The sequence below is a fragment of the Sceloporus undulatus genome, chromosome 6, assembly GCF_019175285.1.
Source record: "Sceloporus undulatus isolate JIND9_A2432 ecotype Alabama chromosome 6, SceUnd_v1.1, whole genome shotgun sequence".
Taxonomy (NCBI): domain Eukaryota; kingdom Metazoa; phylum Chordata; class Lepidosauria; order Squamata; family Phrynosomatidae; genus Sceloporus; species Sceloporus undulatus.
In genome coordinates, this window is record NC_056527.1 from 40,593,290 (window position 1) to 40,611,243 (window position 17,954).

General features: G+C 40.5%; 2 protein-coding genes across 6 annotated transcripts in view; one reads left to right on the top strand and one right to left on the bottom strand.

The window, feature by feature from the left end:
* Positions 1-7,112, top strand: MALSU1 (mitochondrial assembly of ribosomal large subunit 1). The gene is made up of 4 exons (XM_042471937.1): positions 1-249; positions 2,810-2,988; positions 5,085-5,166; positions 6,753-7,112. The coding sequence occupies exons 1-4, from the start codon at positions 51-53 to the stop codon at positions 6,923-6,925; spliced, it is 633 nt and encodes a 210-aa protein (XP_042327871.1). The 5' UTR covers positions 1-50; the 3' UTR covers positions 6,926-7,112.
* Positions 7,113-9,373: 2,261 nt separating this feature from the next.
* IGF2BP3 (insulin like growth factor 2 mRNA binding protein 3) overlaps positions 9,374-17,954 on the bottom strand; it is a 97,564-nt gene continuing 88,983 nt past the window's right edge. For all 5 annotated transcript variants that reach the window (XM_042471934.1, XM_042471932.1, XM_042471936.1 and 2 more), the window contains 3 exons: positions 14,499-14,630; positions 12,495-12,608; positions 9,374-11,950 (listed from right to left, as the gene is read on the bottom strand). In XM_042471934.1, coding sequence (XP_042327868.1) covers positions 11,849-11,950; positions 12,495-12,608; positions 14,499-14,630 — 348 coding nt within the window. In that variant the 3' untranslated portion in view covers positions 9,374-11,848. The remainder of the gene's footprint in view (positions 11,951-12,494; positions 12,609-14,498; positions 14,631-17,954) is intronic.

Below are 17,954 nucleotides of genomic sequence, written 5' to 3' on the forward strand. Positions count from 1 at the left end.
CGTCCTCCCTCCCTGTCAGAACTAAGGCCGAGCGCTCTCAGTTGGGCGCCATGCTGCGCGGCGTCCGGTGCTTGCGTCCGCTGTGGGTCTGGGCTTCCCGGGAGGCTGGGCGCTGTGTGGGGCTGCGGCGGAGGCCTTGTGGGGCCTCGAGGGCTGGGCCTCTCCCCTTGGGGTCGCGGAGGCTGGGCGGCTTCTTGGGGAGCTCGGAGCAGGCGGCGGTGGCGGCAGAGGACGCGAGAGGACGCCCAGGTAGAGGCGGGGTTAGGGCTGAGCTTTTTGCTGGCTCGGTGTTCCTTTGCAGCGGGGGCCCTGCATTTGGCACCTTGCTCCAGCCGTTGTGTGTCAGCATCTCACACCAGGGGTCTCTGTGTATGCTGATAGCAGACGTGCTTTTCCAAGCTTAGATGCTGATCATGTGAAGAGTGCCTCAGAAGCTGCGTCCAGCATCCCTTCAGCGTTGCACAAATCGTGGGGAGACCCTACGCTAGCAATTGCAGCATTGCCCAACGCATGGCAGAGTGGTGTGTCATGAACGATTGTAATACACAATCACACAGTGCATTGCACAGTTCTGCTTCTGCCACTGTCAGCAGAATAGACTGTCTCTCTTGCATTAGGATGAATAGTGTGCCCTGCATGGAGGGGTGCAGTGCTTTGAATGTTGGACTCTGATTCTTGCTTGGCCATAAAACCTGTTGGGTGGCCTTGGGCAAGTCACATCCTCTCAGCCTCAAGGGAAGGCAGTGGCAAGCCTCCTGTGAACAAATCTTGCCAAGAAGACCCCATCAGTCACAAATCACTTGAAGGTACACAACACACACAAATAGTTTGCCCTGCATGCATAGTGCAGCTTACGCAGGCCTACATCGCCTGGCAGGATGCCAGCCGTAAAGTGTGTATGACAGACCAAAAGTGGACCTTAGTGCATGGTTAGATCTTTTCTTGAGATCATGATCCAAGATGGGTTTGTAAACCAAATACTGGCATGATATACAGGGAATTCAAGCCCTGGTCTCCAGAGCTGTAGCCTGAGGTTCAGCCATTATTACACCATCCTGGCTTACAGATCAGTAATATTCTGCGAACGTAGTTTACAGACCAGGCATTCATCTCAGGAATGCCTTCTGCTTCCTCTCTTCCTTTTCAAGCATAAGCATGTTTTAGCCTTGCATTCGCGCAGGAGGAATTCCTATTTAAATTATGACTGGAAATTGGATTGCAAAGGGCTTGAAACCTTGGGTTAACAGGTGCTTAGCTAGTATTAATCTAGATTTAATACGAAGCTGGACAGAAACAGCATATGGCCCAAGGGCCGGCTGCAGCCCCATCCATTTTATGTGGGGACTACTGTTAAATTTGCTGTGAGAGACAAAGACAAACCCTTTCCCCTCCTAGTTTTAAATGTTAAATGAGGTGTTTGCATCTGTGTTTCCTAGTTTCATAGCACTTCAGGAAGTTTCCACAAAAACACCACTGCCAGAAGCCATTTTGAAGTGCTGTTTTTATGGAAAGCAGGGAGCAGAGCACACCTTGCTTTCCATAAAAGTAACAATGCTAAATGGCTCCTGGCAACCTTATTTTCTTGGGAAGCAATACATTTGAACTCTACACATCAGGATTTGAACTAAAAAACAAACAAAGGGGAAAGAGCCACCTTTTCTCTTGTAGCAAGAGCATCTGGGTTTAGATTGTGGGAGGGAGGCCTAAAATATGCCCTCCAAGGACAGTAGAAGTGGACTGTCCTCATGCTAAACCATGACAGAAGGGGGTGTTTGTGTTGCAGGCTACGGTTTTCACTGATTAGCTGTTATGTCTGTTTCCAAGCCAATATTCACTCATAAATGTAGCAGAAATGGCCATATCTCTCTCTGTGCATGCTTTCCCCTTGAAAATAAATTGTGGCGAGAGAGAGAAGGAAAGTATGGCCATCTGTTCTGCTCTATGCTGGAACTGGCTATAGTTTCAGGCCTCCTGAAGAATTTATTTTTTTTTGGTACGAAGCGCATCATTCCTTTTATGTAAGCTTTGTTGGTGATAAGTGATGCAGTGGGTGGTGTACAGCAGAGAAGGACCAGCATCCCCTTATAGCCAATGGTAGAAGTGGGCTCTTCAACAATTAATTCTATCCAGATTATCCCCGGCCAGCAATCCAATCTCAGGGCTAGGGTGGACCTGAGGGTAATGGAAGATGGATTCAGAAGGGTTATGTAGTGCAGAAGCAAACCTGAAAACTAAAGTGCATAAAGATGACCCAGCTCCCCCCTCCCCGCAATAAACAATGTGTATTGTGCATGCAGTTTAGAAAGCAAAATTCATCCCCTATTCTCACCTTCATTTCCCTGTCTCAAAATACTGAGCAAAGACCAAAAAAAGAGCATCTAACAAAGTCACTTATATAAATTAACCCTGTTTGTACCATTGGAGAGTTAACATTAGTCTGTGACTGTGGTGGTGGACTTGTGGCATGTGTGCCTTCTTTGGCACACAAAACCATCTCTGAGGGCTTGCAGAGAGATGGGAGGGTACACCTGTTCCTCCTCTTCCATGCCCTCCTGTGCCTTTAACTGTCTCCGGGGAAGTCCAGCCCCCCTTAGCACTGGATGATACCCGGTGTGGGAACGCCTTTTAGCTTGGGCACTCGGTCTCTAAAAGGTTTGCCATCACTGGTCCATGATGTGGAGAGATCTTGTAAAGAGATCCAAAACTCATTTGCCTATTGGCAGAGACCCAGTGATTACACCATCTTATCCTTAGGTTGTCTCTTTACTTTGTAGTTTGATTTTAATCATTTTGTTGTTGCTTCTTTCAGAACGTGGTCCTTCAAGATTCAACTTTGAGGATATAGTGTCACTTCTGAGACAAGAAAACGCCAAAGATATTTGTGCTATCCAGTTGCCTCCAGAAATGAAATACAGCAACTATTTTATCATTGTCAGTGGAACATCTTCAAGGCACCTCCATGCTATGGCACACTACCTGATAAAAATGGTATGACAAATAATACCAATGTTTTAGAATTTGAGAGCAATGTTAACAAAAAAGAACTGGGGCAGTCACTTATGCTCATTAAGGGCAAAAAGAGATAGTAAATTATGAAGTCTGAGTTTACCAAAGCTGACAGATTTTATCTATAATTAAATGTCACTTGAAGGTTGCGGACTTTCCTGCATGTATTTATAATGGTCAGTATTTGCTAATTTGCAGGAGGAAGAATTGGTTTTAAGAGACGAGACAGAAAATGCTCTGTAAATGAGAGCAATTTATCAGTGGTACACAGTTGTGCAAGGCATTATACATGGACAAAACCAACACATTCCTTGCCTGCTAGCTTGCCAAAGGCAGAGCTTGTGGTAGAAAATGAAAAGCTATGGGAATGAGGGAAAGGAAAATAAATTTTCAGAGCAAATCAAACACCTTTTGAACAAGAAAGCAGTACACTTAATGTCAGAGCTTGGGAAAGGTGTTTGTTTTTTTAACTACTGTACTGTGTGCTGCCTGGTGGGTTCTGGGAGTCGTAGGGCGGCATCCTTTTGGTGGCATACTTGTGCATAACTAGCTTATGCCGCATGCTTCATAATGGGAGGGGACTGCTCTCTATCCCCACTCCATCCCTTCTGCTATGACTGTCGATGCACTACAATAGACAACTCCTCCATTCTGTTTTGAGCAGTCCGCCTTTGTGTTGTTCCTCCCACATAGCTTCTGTCAGGATTAGTTATGTGGGCAGAACTGCAGAAAAACCAGTAACATTTTGAGAATTCTGCCAGTATTGCATGAGGACAGTTGTACAGCATTCCTCACGTGTAAGGGATGTGCTTTCTGAAGGCCCAGAACACTCATGATTCTGCCTTTAAACTATCTCCTAGGATAGTTTAATGCATACGGAAGTATTTTATTTGTTTTATTATTTAATTTGTATCCCACCTTTCTCCCAAAATAGAACGCAACATGACTACTTCTGTAAGTACATTGGGTTGGAAGACCTGTTGATTACCATCCATATACAGTAATACATCTGGAAAAAAATTTGAAATTGATGGGACTCAAGTTGCTCATCATTACTAACTTAAGTTCCATTGATTTAATTGGGTCTGTTCTAACGATGATTAAATCTAGAGTCAATCCAAGGTATCTGACAGCCATGGCTTTGTGCCTATCAAGTTTCTGGAAGTCACTTGTACAGGATAGATTCCTTATGCATCTTTGACTGGCTGATACAATGGGGAAGGACTGTGGGCTGATAGGCTCAATCAGTGGCACCTTGACGTAGGGTTGAAAACCATGGAGATTTGCTGCCAAAGCACTTACTCTGCACTCAGAAAAACACAGGTTCAATGAATGGCACCTCAAGGTGGAGTTAAAACCATGGTGGTTTGCTGCCAGTTAGAAGAGGCAATAGTCAGTGATTGGTATTAGGTATCATCCTGTGTTCCTAAGTCAATTGGCAGAAAGTTCCCACTGTGCATCGCTAGGCCTTTTGTCATGATGAGTGCAGTGCCATCCACTGGCAAACCATGACTGTGCAAGACATACCCCATCAACCCAACTACTGCTAGTTTTCTACTTCAGAACATGAATGATGGATGGGGAATAACTGGTGTTGTTGTCTGAAGGTACATAGGGTGCCTGCAAGCAACAGTGCCCAACTTACTCTCCCCACTGGCCTTTCCCTTGAAAAAGAGTGGTGGCTGAGAAGTAGATACCAGTGCTTGAAGGCACTTTATTTATCTGGTATGCTTCCCCTGGCTCTCTGGCTGGGTAGACCTGCTTGGAGAGGAGTGAGAACACTTCTATTTTTGGCAAGAACATCCAAAAATTGTAGGCTTTGGTCACTGCCATTCTTTAGGAAGAATCTACTCACTTGAGTTTGCCAGTCTTTCTGGAATGAACATTTTTTTTATTGGCAAAACACCAAAAGTTATTTTCAGATGGGATGTTTTCTGTAAATGTAGAGATGTACTACATAGCCGTTGAAGCACCTTTTTCTTGAAAAGCCTAATCAGGCTCCAGCAGTTATTAGTCTCCTGAGCTCAGATATTAGTTGTCAATAACATGGATAACAGTGACTTATTTCTTCTTTTCAGTACAAGCATTTGAAGACAGACTGCGATCCTCATGTTTTGATAGAGGGAAAAGACACTGATGACTGGTTGTGCATAGATTTTGGTAAATAAATTATTTACTGCTAATATAGAATTAACTAGAATTAAGGAGTGTGTGCGGTAATAACTGCATTGCAGAGGTTGTTTGAACAAGCTGGTGTAACAATACATCTGCATAAACCAACCTTCCTGAAGCAAGGGGTTTTCCAGATGTGGTAATTCACATTGTCTGCAAGGACTGAAGAAGTGACTTCTTCCACCTCAATATACAACACGACAATTTAATTAAAATGGTATTACTAAATGCTTTTCATCCCATAAAAGTACAAATATAATTTTAGTTCATCATGTTGGTCTAATTGTTTGTATGCACCAATCTACGTGCTTAAATTTGAATGCAATGTTACATTGGATTATGCATATTAATAAGTTAATTGATCAAATTAACTACATAAAAGGATAAGGTGTAATAGAAGCAGAAAACCTGGCATAAAGTTACATCACTTCTATTTTAAATTGATATCTCAAGTATGTTTTTCATATGTATTCCAATTGCCTAGAAAGGTGCAGTTTCATAATTACTATTGATAACAGTTGAGTTAATTGGATACTTAAAGCAGAAGGAGTAAATTGTCTCCAGTTTGCTGGTGTAGAAAATGATAGAAACAAAATGAATTTGAAATATATTAAACTTAGACTATTTTGACCGAGTAGAGCATTAAAAGCTCCTTCACCATGATGAAAATCTGTGATAGTTTTGAGAAGCAGAGAGAGTAATGACTTGGTTTAAGCCATCATAATCCATAGAATATTCCACTACTGAGTAGCTTTTCTCAGTAACTGCCCTTTTGGACACCATAATAAATAGCACCAAAAGGTGTGCCTGAAGTCCGTCATGAGTTAGAATAGTTTCCACATAAACTAGAAGAGGACTATGGAGACAGACCATGCTCAAACTGGGTCCTATACCAGTGGGTAGATAATAGAGAGGCCCCTGAGAAATCTCTTCAGAGTAAAATTTCTAAACAGCAATGCAGCTAAGTGACTTGCTGGATGATGCACCATTATAGCTACAAGATAGATTATTAGTGGTGAGGGGGATAGACCAATTTCCTTAAGGTGCAGCAGAAAGGCCATTGCTGAGTCAGCATGGAAAGAAGACCTAATGTCTGAGTGAAGGCACGGAAGCACCACCATTTAAGTGCAAGAGTACTGTGTGGAGAGTCTAAGCAATGCCAGGAGAATAGATTGAAGCCAGTCATCTAAGGTCCTGAGGCCTAGGTGCTTCATTCACCCTGTCTTCCATCAGGGTAAGCAGAATCAGAAGTGAGACTACTTCCCTTGGACCAGTTCAGCACAATGAGTGCCCCAGCTGAGGCAAGATGTGTCCGAAGTCACCAGAGTCACACCCTGAGGACAACGGAAGAGCATGCCCTTGGTTAAATCATTGACATCACTGAGGGTGTGTGGGGTGTGTGGCCTGCACCAAATGACACCTCAGAAGAGGGGTGATGTTTGATCAGGCCCTCTTCCCTCTACAGGGTGAGAAGAGGTGAACAAGTCCCACTCAGACATTCTAGTCATAGAATAAAGCAACAGTGTAAAAAATGCTTGCTTCCTTTTGCTTAGTGTGCTACTCTCCTTTCACAGGCCATACTGTAGTCCATTTCATGTTGCCAGAGACACGTGAAGTCTATGAATTGGAAAAGCTGTGGACACTCCGATCTTATGACGATCAGCTGGCACAGATGATCCCAGAATCCCTACCAGATAACTTCATATTTGGGATGCCTTCAGAACAGGAAGAACTGGCCACTTCATAAGATAAAGAACAAAGTTTTTCATGGATAAATGCTTTTTATTGTTGATTGCACTGGCCAACTGGAACATTTGATGCCAAGAAGAAAAAACTAACCTGTGGCGGCATAGTGGTCATAAGCTCAAATAGCAATCTTATGGACTAGATCTGTACAAAATACATTTTATAAATAAATGCATATAGAAAACGAAGTTTGCATATATTTCAAAAGAAATGATGAAATCAGGTCAACTTGCAACATGTGGACACAGCTGGCTGAGAAGCTAATCATTGCCCCTATCCCAGTATGACTCTTTTAGGATCTTTTTCTTATCTGCTCTCAATAATTTGGCAGATGGCATTCTGTCTGAAAAGTACTAATCAACGAGATGTCCAAAACCAGAAGAAATACAACTCTTCTGAAATGGTTAATAATTTCTTTCATTATGCTTAGTTTTCTGTGTCTGAAATCTTGATCTACATTTGTCCATTCAACGATCAGTGATGCATAACAAGCAAGTTGTGCTTGTGGGAAGTAAATATATAGTAGCCTTTCTTTGCATAAACAGTATCATGTGCACATGTGCTTGTCAACTCAATGGCAACCCCATGCATTTCATAGGGTTTTCTTAGGCAAGGAATACTCAAAAGTGTTTTGCCATTTCTGTCTTCTGAAATATAGCCTAATAGCAACTGGTATTCCTTGGTGGACTCCCATCCAAGTACTAACCAGGGCTGACCTTCAAAGATCAGATGGAATCTGATACCTTCAGGATGATTGTGATTATGTATGTGCCTTCAAATCACCCTATGGTGATACCATGAATTTTATAAGGATACCAGATGCTATCTGGTGCCTTTAGGCATATTTAAACTTTAGTACAATCAGTATTATCCAGGTGAAAATAAATGATCAGTGCCTTTCAAATTGGGCATAATAGACTCCTCAGAGATCATGTTATGCATTTCCTGGGTGTAGTTAACTCCCTGTCCACTCAGGAGCAAGATGTAATAATAGTGAAAAATAAGGGGTTCTCTGCTGCCATCAAGACAAAGCCATGAATTATGTGGTGCACAAAATTAGTGCAAGTCAGTCACACAGTGGTTCACTTTTCCCACTGTTAGATGGGACTAAGAAGGAAAGCAAGTCCTTGTTAGATCAACATGGGAAAAATGTTCTGCTGAAACGAACTGAAGAGGGGGTTTCAAGCTAGTTGCAGAGAATAGATGAGGGCTGGCACCGTAGGCCATGTAATGATTTGTCCTTCTGTCAGTATTGTCCTATCCATTGGGCACAGAAAAGCACTGATATGCACAGCTTAAAAGGTGTTTGGTTATAATGCACCAGCATGCTTGGAAGGCTGTCTCCTGTATCATTTCAATGACAATTTGATTTCTCAAAGAAATGAGTCTTTGCTGTTTTTTGCCCCACAGTCAGATGTGCTTCTTAAACCCATACCTTACCTCTATTTTCTTAATGTTTTGTCATTAAGCTTAATCACATTTCTCCTGTTAGCAAGTACATATTTAGCCCTGTTTGAGATCTTTCATAACCTCCAAAGTCTGGAATGGCCAGGATTCCTTTTTTGAGGCTGACTCCCAATGTTTTTTCAGAGAAAGCCTAGTTAGTGAATCACAGTGAGTTTTATTAAAATAAAAAGCACAGCAGATTTGCCATTGTGTGGCTCTGCAGCTGAAGATGGATGTTGACTCTTTCTCTATGTTCATTTTCCTTTCATGCTGCCTGAAGAAGATCTAGACAAATGTCCACACCACTTTTATAGCAGTGGTTCTAAAAGTAGTATGCAACTTTGATTTGATGCTATAGTTGCTCTTTTCTGGGTCATCTCAGGCTCTGCCTCATTTTCTTTAAAGGAAACTGAGCCACATACAAAGGAGGAGTCAAGTCAAGGTAAGCAATTTCCAGTTCCACAGATTTCAGTGAGAGAGCTGAGTGTAAGCTTGGTCCATTCAGAATTATGGCATCTAGGTGCTTATATTTCATTGGATCATGTCCACAAGTGTTCTAAAATTTAAACACCATTGATTTATACTGCAAAAAGGCAATAAAATCTATTTTTCCTCCATGAACACTTTAGCAATTTCATGCAAAGGCAGGATTGTCTCTGCCTTTAATGTTTTGCAAAAAACAAAACCCAAACCCTGCCATCAATCCTTTTTCCTGAAAGCAAGTGTAAGAGAGTTTGTTATTTTGAAACTGCTAAACTTCCCAATGAGTTTTAGTGAAGGTATTTGTAGAGCGGGATATGAGCACTGATTATGCATTGTAGGAGTTAACCCAAGACTAGTTTGAAGTTTAATTTCTGCAAGAAGCTGTCCAATGTGTGCAAAACAGAGGCAGCAGCACTCGCCTGTGCAGGGATCTTGTAAAATAAGACTAAGTTTGACCTACAAATCACTGAACTTCCACATTAATCATATTCTGGAAGGGGAGAAATAACCACAGGTCTAATAATAGGAGTTAAACTCTTTATTTCATTCAGAGGCATCTGGCAAGTGAAGCTGCATTGGGGGCACATTACAGAGGAGAAATGACCAACACTTTTGTGAATACTGAAATCATTTACAGAATCACTTCCGAGCTATTTCCAAGTCTCAGCTGAAAGTTAAAGACATGATTTTACCAACTAAAGTCTACAAATTTAAAAAGAAAATGACAATATTTAAATCAGTAAATGTAAATGCAGCACTAGTTTCATAAAGTAAAACTGTTATGGAAAATAATCAATTAATTCTTTTTCCAATATTAACAAAAGGATATTGGATTCCGACAACAAAAACTCACACTATGACCATCTCATACTTCAGTAACTGTAAGGGGGAAAAAAATCTCCTAAACATTAGGCAAAGTACTGTCCAAAAAGAGAGAAAAAGGCTTCCATTCTTCCTTCTGCTAAACTAAAACAAATTTGTGGTGTTTAAACCAATTAGTAAAGAAAAGATGCAGTAAAAAAAACAAAACCAGACCATTTTTCAAAAAATGTATCTAACCTGTACAACAATGATCTTTGGGAAAATGATCTATTCTATGTAGAAATGCCTCTATTTTCATATCAATCTAAGAGGTAGATCAACAAAATGGTGAAACAAGCTTTTGTTTTTGCTAGTTGTGCCCCTCAAAATCAGTGCAGCGTAGCAGTTCCAATCTTTTCATGCACAGAAACATCACAAACAAATGGGTCTGAGGTAATAGCATGGCTTGTGCACACGGGCAGGCGTGTGCACACAGCAGTCTTTATGCACCATGTGTTGCCACATTGTTAAAACTGAGGTAGACTGAAGTTTATTGTAGAAACTTGAATACACATTACCACAATCATGATTCAAATTACATTCTGAAATTAAAAATAATAATAATAATAAATTTGGTAAATTTCCTGTGATCCCTGCCTTTTGAATAAGTTTTCTTCCTCCTTTTTTTGTGGTGGGTTGCATAAATTCTGCTGTATTTATTTTGTAAGCCAAGCCTAAGGTTGTATTAATTCATTTTTCATTGTTTAAAAAAAACGCCTTTGAAGTGGCTTAGTGTGGCCCTTAGTAGTGGCTGGATATGTAAACTTAGCCTTTCATTACCTTTAAATGGGATCAAACCATGTTTGATCTCTCCTCCCCTGCCCAATATCATGATAACTGAAAACAGTATTGAAGCAATCTGCTGGAGAGCTGAGAGCCCATGCCTCTGAACTGCTCTAGCAGATCAGGCATCCTACCAAACTGAAGATGAAGCTTGCTCTTTGAAACAGAACGGCAAAGTACAAATGGGCTGCAAATGTTTTTAAATGTAGCATTAGTAGGTAGGTAGTGATGGTCAAAGGCACAAAGGGTTCATGCATTCAATCAAGTAGTACAAGGGAAAAATAAGTCCAGTCTCCAAAAGACTTTCTAAAAATTTTACCCCCAAGTCCCAGCCTCTTGCCATCACTTCCTTGTTCTGTTCCCAACAAAGTACCATCACAAACTTTTTCATCCCATCCTAAAAGAAAAATAATGGCATTGCTGCTATCAGAATGTTGGCATTTGTTCAGGTATCATTTGAACATTCACTGATTTTCCCTCCCCACAAACAAATGATTGTGTTGACATCCTCAGATATTCCAAGACTATTTTTCCATCTCACTCCTGTCAGCCAACAGCTAGAAGCAACCTTCTATATTTCTCCCACCTCAATAAATTCTGTAGTACTCCTGGCTGTTGGCTGATCAAATTTTACTTTTTTTAAAAAAATAAAATGCTCAAGAACTATTAGCTTTATAAAGTATACAAAATACCAAAAAAAGCAAAAAAAGGAACAATTTCTTAATTGAGGTATTAAATGCCTGAGGTAGTTTAGTAAAATGCATATTTATCTTTTCATGCCCTGGCCAACACCATTAAACACTTCCCTTAGTTTATACATGGCAGTGTTATATAAAAATGCAACCAAATGTTAAAAAGAAATGCCACTTGGTTAACATTGGGAGTAACACTTCACCTCTTTTGTCAATGCCCTTTTTCTAAACCCCAAACCCTAACTGATAATCCCACCCTTCAAATGTTTTTCTTCTTCTTTTACAAGTGGACTAGAAGAGCAATGCCTTTTCTTTTTTAAATCAGTGAACGCAAAAGAGAAAGCTTCATTAAACCAAGTTCTAAAATTGCTGAGGAATAGTAAGAGCAATAAAAGAAGACTAACAAGTTTATGTTAAACTGTGAGAATAGAACGAAAGGGAAGTGAAGGGGTCCTTAGTTTAAAGCTGGGTTTCAAAAGTAAGAGAGCCTAAAGAATACATTCTCAGAGACAGCATGCCAACTGTGGCCTGGTCCTCAAACAAATGACTGGCATGGTGAAACGTCTGCATATCATTCCAACAGGTGCCCAGAACCTGCCCATTACAGTCTCTCTCTCTTTGGTCTGGCATCTGTCTCCGAAGGGTCTTTTCCTACGCCTTTATTTTCGTCTCTGCTGAGGCTGTCCACTCTGTGCCGTCTTTTGCTGCTGCTGCTGCCTTCTTACCTGAGCCAGTATTTCCTGAATTTTTCTCTGGGCAAGCTGCAGAGAAAAGTAAGTATGGATCAGTTTTAATTATCACTCATTTTGTTAGACTGACCTTTATAATCTTCTTTCCCACCCTTGCTTCAATTATTCAAAAGCATTCAAGACCATGGAAGCCCTAATAATAAAGAATGAAATTATGTATGTGCACAATGGACGACAATATATTTTTTAAAATGTTGACATGAATTATTTAAAACATTTTTGGTTTATCCTTTAATTCTGCAAGTCAAAAGTACCAACAGAGAAAGAAAACCAAGCAGAACCAAGTATCAACACGTATAGAATTACATGTTGGAGACACCATTAGAATTGAGCCTTCTGCCAATCCAGTGTGAAACCAACTGTCGCAATTCATAATTGAACAAATTTCCTTTTTTCCTCTTCTCAACAAGACTATAAAAGAAATGGAGACAATAAGCATAGCTTAGGTTCAGCAGGCAATTTCATACTTTCTTATGTATTGGGACAGTTAGCTATTTAGAATTATGAAACACTGGAAAATGTACCCTGTTTTCATAATATAGAAATAGACACCCACCTGGCATGCATAGAAGTGGCCAGTAATTTTGACAACCACCTGATCATTTTCATCTGGTGTCTGGTCACGAGGAACAACAACTTCTGCACTTGTCAAATTCTGAAGCTCATTTACCTATAAAAATAATAATAATAATCTAACCATTTATATAATACTAAACCAGTTTTCCTCATACAGTGAAACCCTGCCATAACAATAAGAGCAATAGCTCTTGCAGCAACAGCAAAAAGTGTTTTACATAAAGGCTGGGAGGGCTGGGAAGCAGCATTGTAGGTCAAGAGAGATCAGAAAAGATTTCTGGGTTGTGGCATTGTCATGTCTGTGTTTGTACGGGGTGGCCATGTGTACATTTCACAAATTTGAGAAATATGAATGTAGGTAAATGTATATGCATATAGGTGAATGGGAGAAGATTGTGTGTGAAATGACAAGGGCTATACAGTTTCATGAGGATGATAAAAATCATGCTGTGCATTACCCTCATAATTATGTTTGCCAGAGTGAAAATGTCCTGTACCTTTAATGCAGTAGTTCCCAACCTTTTCTATGCCCCACACCCCTAGGGAATGTTTGATTAATGTTTGCACCCCCTTCAAAAGAAATATTACATCTGAAGATGAAGAAGTTAATTTTTGTACCACAAACTGAACCACATAAAATACTGCAAGTAATCAAACTGAAATTTAAAAAAAGCTTTTAACCAGCACATTGAATGCAAATCTAAATCGAGCAATTAGATTATAATTTATTTATTTATTCCAATTGTGAACATAAAATTCAATGACTTCTTTGCCCCTGCTTTCTCATTCATGATTTTGTCAAAACATGGAACTTTCTTGCTGACTGTGATCCACAGGCCCGCCTGTGGATTCAAGTGATTCCTAGATTTTGTCTTGACTGACAAAAAAGAACTTGAATCCAAATTCACACAAGTGTCTTTATTGTACCCTCTGAAATTCCATCTCACACTCCCTGGGGGTACAGGCACCTCAGGTTGACGACCCCTGCTTTAATGGTTGTGCAGAAGATGGAATTTCAGCAAGTGTTACATGTTACCTGGTTGTGTGAGAAGCAAAACCTGAAATTCCCTCTTGTACACATTAATTAAAGGTACAAGAGGCCTCTCCAATTTTTACTCTAGCAACCCTACCCACAACCCTACTAAAGCTGCACAACGATGAATACTTATGTCTCAAAAATGCCCCATGTGACTCAGTCTCAAAGTTGCAACCCATGGAAACACAGACTGGCAACCTGTTAGTGGCACAAGCAGGTGTAACCCAACTTACCACAGAACCACTGTAGTGTCCCATGGCCATTCCATGCCTGGTAGAGGCGGCTGGGTAGGAGAAATGTCATTCAATGAAATGTCCACCACACACAAAATGGTTACATCAGCTGCTGAGACCTTTGGAGAACTCCAGTAGATGATGTAATAAATTTGTGTCTGTCTATGGGAACATAGCCCAGACATGACTCTGACATTCCCCATGCATGGAATAGCCATGGGGGGTGCATTTGGGGCTGTTACAGTTAGCCCAGGAAAATGGGGGGATGGCCAGCTGGGCATAGACAATGTTGCATCAGGAACAATGTAAGTTGTTTTGCTACATTGGTCTGAAACTTCAGCCCTTCAGATTTATCAAACCAATCTCATTTTGAGATTACTAGCATCTCTGATGATGATATGCTATTGCACTAGCCCGCCAGGCATTAGAAGATTTTCATATCAGTTTTGGGGAGCAGTCATTTCCCATTAACACAAAGTTTACATTAATGGGAAATGGCTGCTCCCCGAATGATTCAGGGATGCTGGAGGTGAGAGGAAGATTCCCCACTGTTTAGGAAGTGCATCAGGCTTTCAGACACAAGCACTTCCTAAACATTTTACTGGCATTTTACCAGTGCTTAGCCCATGGTAAGCGCTGGTATGAAAATCTTCATAGACTATACATTAGTCAAAAAGACAATATTCATATTGTTCAGGTTTTTTCAGCCACTTGCCGTTTTGCCTCCTTTACCAATAACTCTACCAGCAGCATAGGATGGCACTTTTATATGAGCTTCAAGTTTCACTTCTTCTTTAGGTCCAAAGAAGTTTTCCTCCTTAAGTTTACCATAGATTCTTCCTTGAGCCTTCAAAGGAAAAAACACATAGCAACCAAAAAAGAAAAAGTGAGGAGAGAAAATCTACCAGCACCTTTAAAATTGATTTATTCTTTATTTAATTAAAATTTATTAATTAAAAAAAACTGATTTATTCTACCACGATCTTTCATGAATATCAATCCGCTTCTTCAGATGCATTGATAAGAATAATATTAAAGCTACAGATTCCAAAGCATTGTTACACGGTGGTGGAAGTGAAACAAAATGTTAACAGTAAGATGCCAAATTTTATTTATTTATTGGATACAAGGCAGCAGGTGACAGACTAAGATGACAGACTAACACAGATAAGTCTTCTTAAAGTCTATTAAACCTCAGAGTAATTTTGGCTACTTGGCACCCACAGGGTGAATTCTTCCACATGGAGAAAAGTGGTTTTTACTTTGGTTTATTCTCACTAGGGGAAGGGGGCATTAAGAAATTCATGGACACAGGATAGTTGGTCTAGCCCTCCTTTCTTTGCCCAAGAGTGTAGGGCAGAGGAAAACCTAGGAATTGTTTCAGTCTTTTAAGAGTTTGAGTTATGACAGACTAACATGGCTCTTTGAAATACTGTATGTCAACCAAATCATTCCAATACTAAATTCAAATCCCTCATACAAATGCCATGAAAAATATACATAAAAGCTTGCCAAATACACAAATCAGAACTGATTTCCATAATTATTCCATTCTAGTAGCTCCTCTCATCATAGTCTAGTAAGCAGAGTGAACTTTATAAAAGAAGCACATTTTAAAATTTTTAAACTGGAATTTTTACTAGTTCTTCCTGTCAATCATTTGAAAGTTTTTTTTAACAAAATATACAAAACTAACAATATATTTTGACATCTGACACAAACTCAATACCAGTCGAATGTAAGCATTTCTGCTAATTAGTTAGAAGATTGAGAGCCAGTGTGATAGTGGTTTGAGTATTGGACTACAACTCAAGACCAGGGTTCAAATCCATGCTAGGTCATGGAAACCCACTGGTGAGCTTGGGTAGATCACACTCTCTCAGCCTCAAGAGGGAAACAAAGGCAAACCCCTCTGAACAAATCTTGCCAAGAAAAACTCTGTGACAGGTTTGCCTTACGGCTACCATAAGCCAGAGACTTGGAAGCACACAACTGCAGTAAGGAGGTCAATTCAAAACAAAACAAATTTAAGGAAAACCTTAAACCAAACTCCAAGCATTTGAATTGATGAACTGACTTAATTTGTCATAATACTGATGCATGTGGAACTAGCTGACAGTGTTAAGTGGAGGCTTTAAAGTTCTAAATGATCTGTATCGACTTGTGTCACTGTTGGGTTCTGGGCTTACCCAGATCTCCCTTTGCTGGCTGCAGAAAGTGGGGAGCAGTGGAAGAGGGAACAAGCATACTCACTGACTGCATCATCTTCCTCCCAGAAGCTTGTATGCTAAAGCATGGGTTTCTGCTGGGGACTGCCTGGCCAGCAGTCAATCAGAGGCTGGCTTGCTGCCTGATGGACAGGCTCTTTGTGGGTGAAGTCTGCACTCAGGTCACCCAGAAAGAATATACACTTAACCTGAAAATTACTCACCCTCCTTTGCTTTTTCCACCTTTTGTCTTGCTATTAACAAGAACTGAAGTGGATTTAATTGGCATTCTTACCACAACAAAAGTGAACATGTAAAAACTGTTTTAGTGGGGTACAAAAGCTAAGTAAACAAAAATCAATCGGGATACGACATTTAGTTTCTTCTTTTCAAACCACTCATGTTACTTGGCTGTGTGCTTAGAATCACTGTCCTGCTGAAAGTTGAAGCCCTGGGCCCAGTATTTGGCTCCATCCTTCTTGCCCTCAATCCTGACCAGCTCCCCAATTCCTACCAAGGAACAGCATTCCCACAACATGATGCTGCCACCACCATGCCCCAACAACCTCCTTATTCAGTCACTGGGTTTTGCTGGACAGACTTCTCTCAGCAGAGTTGCAACTGAACCATATTCTTTCCATAATGGATTTAACAATTCCAGGGAATGTTCACAGTTTGGGATATAAGTTTTATATGCAAACCAACCATTTACTGGTGTGTCTGCACAACTTTATCCTTAACTTGCTTTGCTATCTCCTTGATATATTCTCAAAAAAACAAACAACCCCCCCTCCACCTCTGGGGCATTCTAGAATAAGATGTATTAACTCTTAGATAATTTTGCACTAGAACTGTTCATTGGAGGAGTCCATTCAACTACTTCCATAATTTCTGAACGCACTGTAGGAAACACCCACTTTTCACGGACTTGCTCTTTCGATACAGTACTTGCAAATTACAGACAAGCTCCATTAATTCAATGGGGGGGGCATTCTTTTGTCAGTTCTTGGTTAGAAGGCTTGCTTGGGAATGCAGGCAAGTAGTGCACATGGTCCCAAGGCTTGCCTATGGAAAGAGCAGACCCCTCCTTAAATTAATGGAACTTATCTGTGTGATACGCAAGAGAAGAAAACCAGGGTTGCATCTATTCCTCTTTTTACAGAGGTTCACTTTGGATTGCTCATATGCATGCAATGCTTGCACAATGCACACTGAGCTGATAGGGAAAATAAGGAGCTAAACCGACTATCGAAGGCTTAGTGCCTTTTTTGCCTCTCATCTTGCTTTGCAAGCAGCAAACATGCAAGCAGGCATGCAAACAGTCCAAAGTTATCCCCCCCCCACACACACACTTTCAGTCTGCACTTCTTCTGAGACTGTGAGCAGTACATTTCTTACACTATTACTGTACAGTATTTATGCTTATAATACAGTGTATATATATTGTATATACTCATATATAAGTAGAATTTTAATCAAAAATTGACCCAAAAAATCACAGTGAACTTATCCATCGGCCAATGTTAAATACTGTACTTTAATTCTTTATCCCCCCCCCCCCCCAAAAAAAGACGCATCCTCTTCTCTGAGTAGAGTGGTGAAAGGTGAGAGCTTAGTCGAAAAGAAGGATCAGTACCTTCTACTTTCTCTCCTGCAGCAATCCTTTTGCTCTTTTTGAATACCTGGATAGGAAAATGGCAGTGGTGGCAATTCCTTGATGCTTCCCCTCAAAGGAGTGCAGAGAGGAATCAGGTTTTGAAGGATTTGAATAAGAGATTTGTGTATGTTTGTTTACTTTTCTGGGTTAAAGTTATCACATTAAATTTAAAGGCTATGATCAGTGTTAGCACAATCACCATTTTCTTTGTTTTGCCTTTTCATCCTTTTTGACATGTGCATGTTTTCTTAGCCCACCTGTCCCTGGTCATGTCCCTCACATATCACACAGCTATGATTTAGCCTAG

What these genes read in the sequence shown, in the direction of transcription:
- MALSU1 (XM_042471937.1), top strand. Translation starts at nt 51, where the DNA reads ATGCTGCGCGGCGTCCGGTGCTTGCGTCCGCTGTGGGTCTGGGCTTCC. An exon ending in GGACGCGAGAGGACGCCCAG is followed by an intron (nt 250 to 2,809) that starts GTAGAGGCGGGG and finishes TGCTTCTTTCAG; the next exon opens with AACGTGGTCCTTCAAGATTC. An exon ending in CACACTACCTGATAAAAATG is followed by an intron (nt 2,989 to 5,084) that starts GTATGACAAATA and finishes TCTTCTTTTCAG; the next exon opens with TACAAGCATTTGAAGACAGA.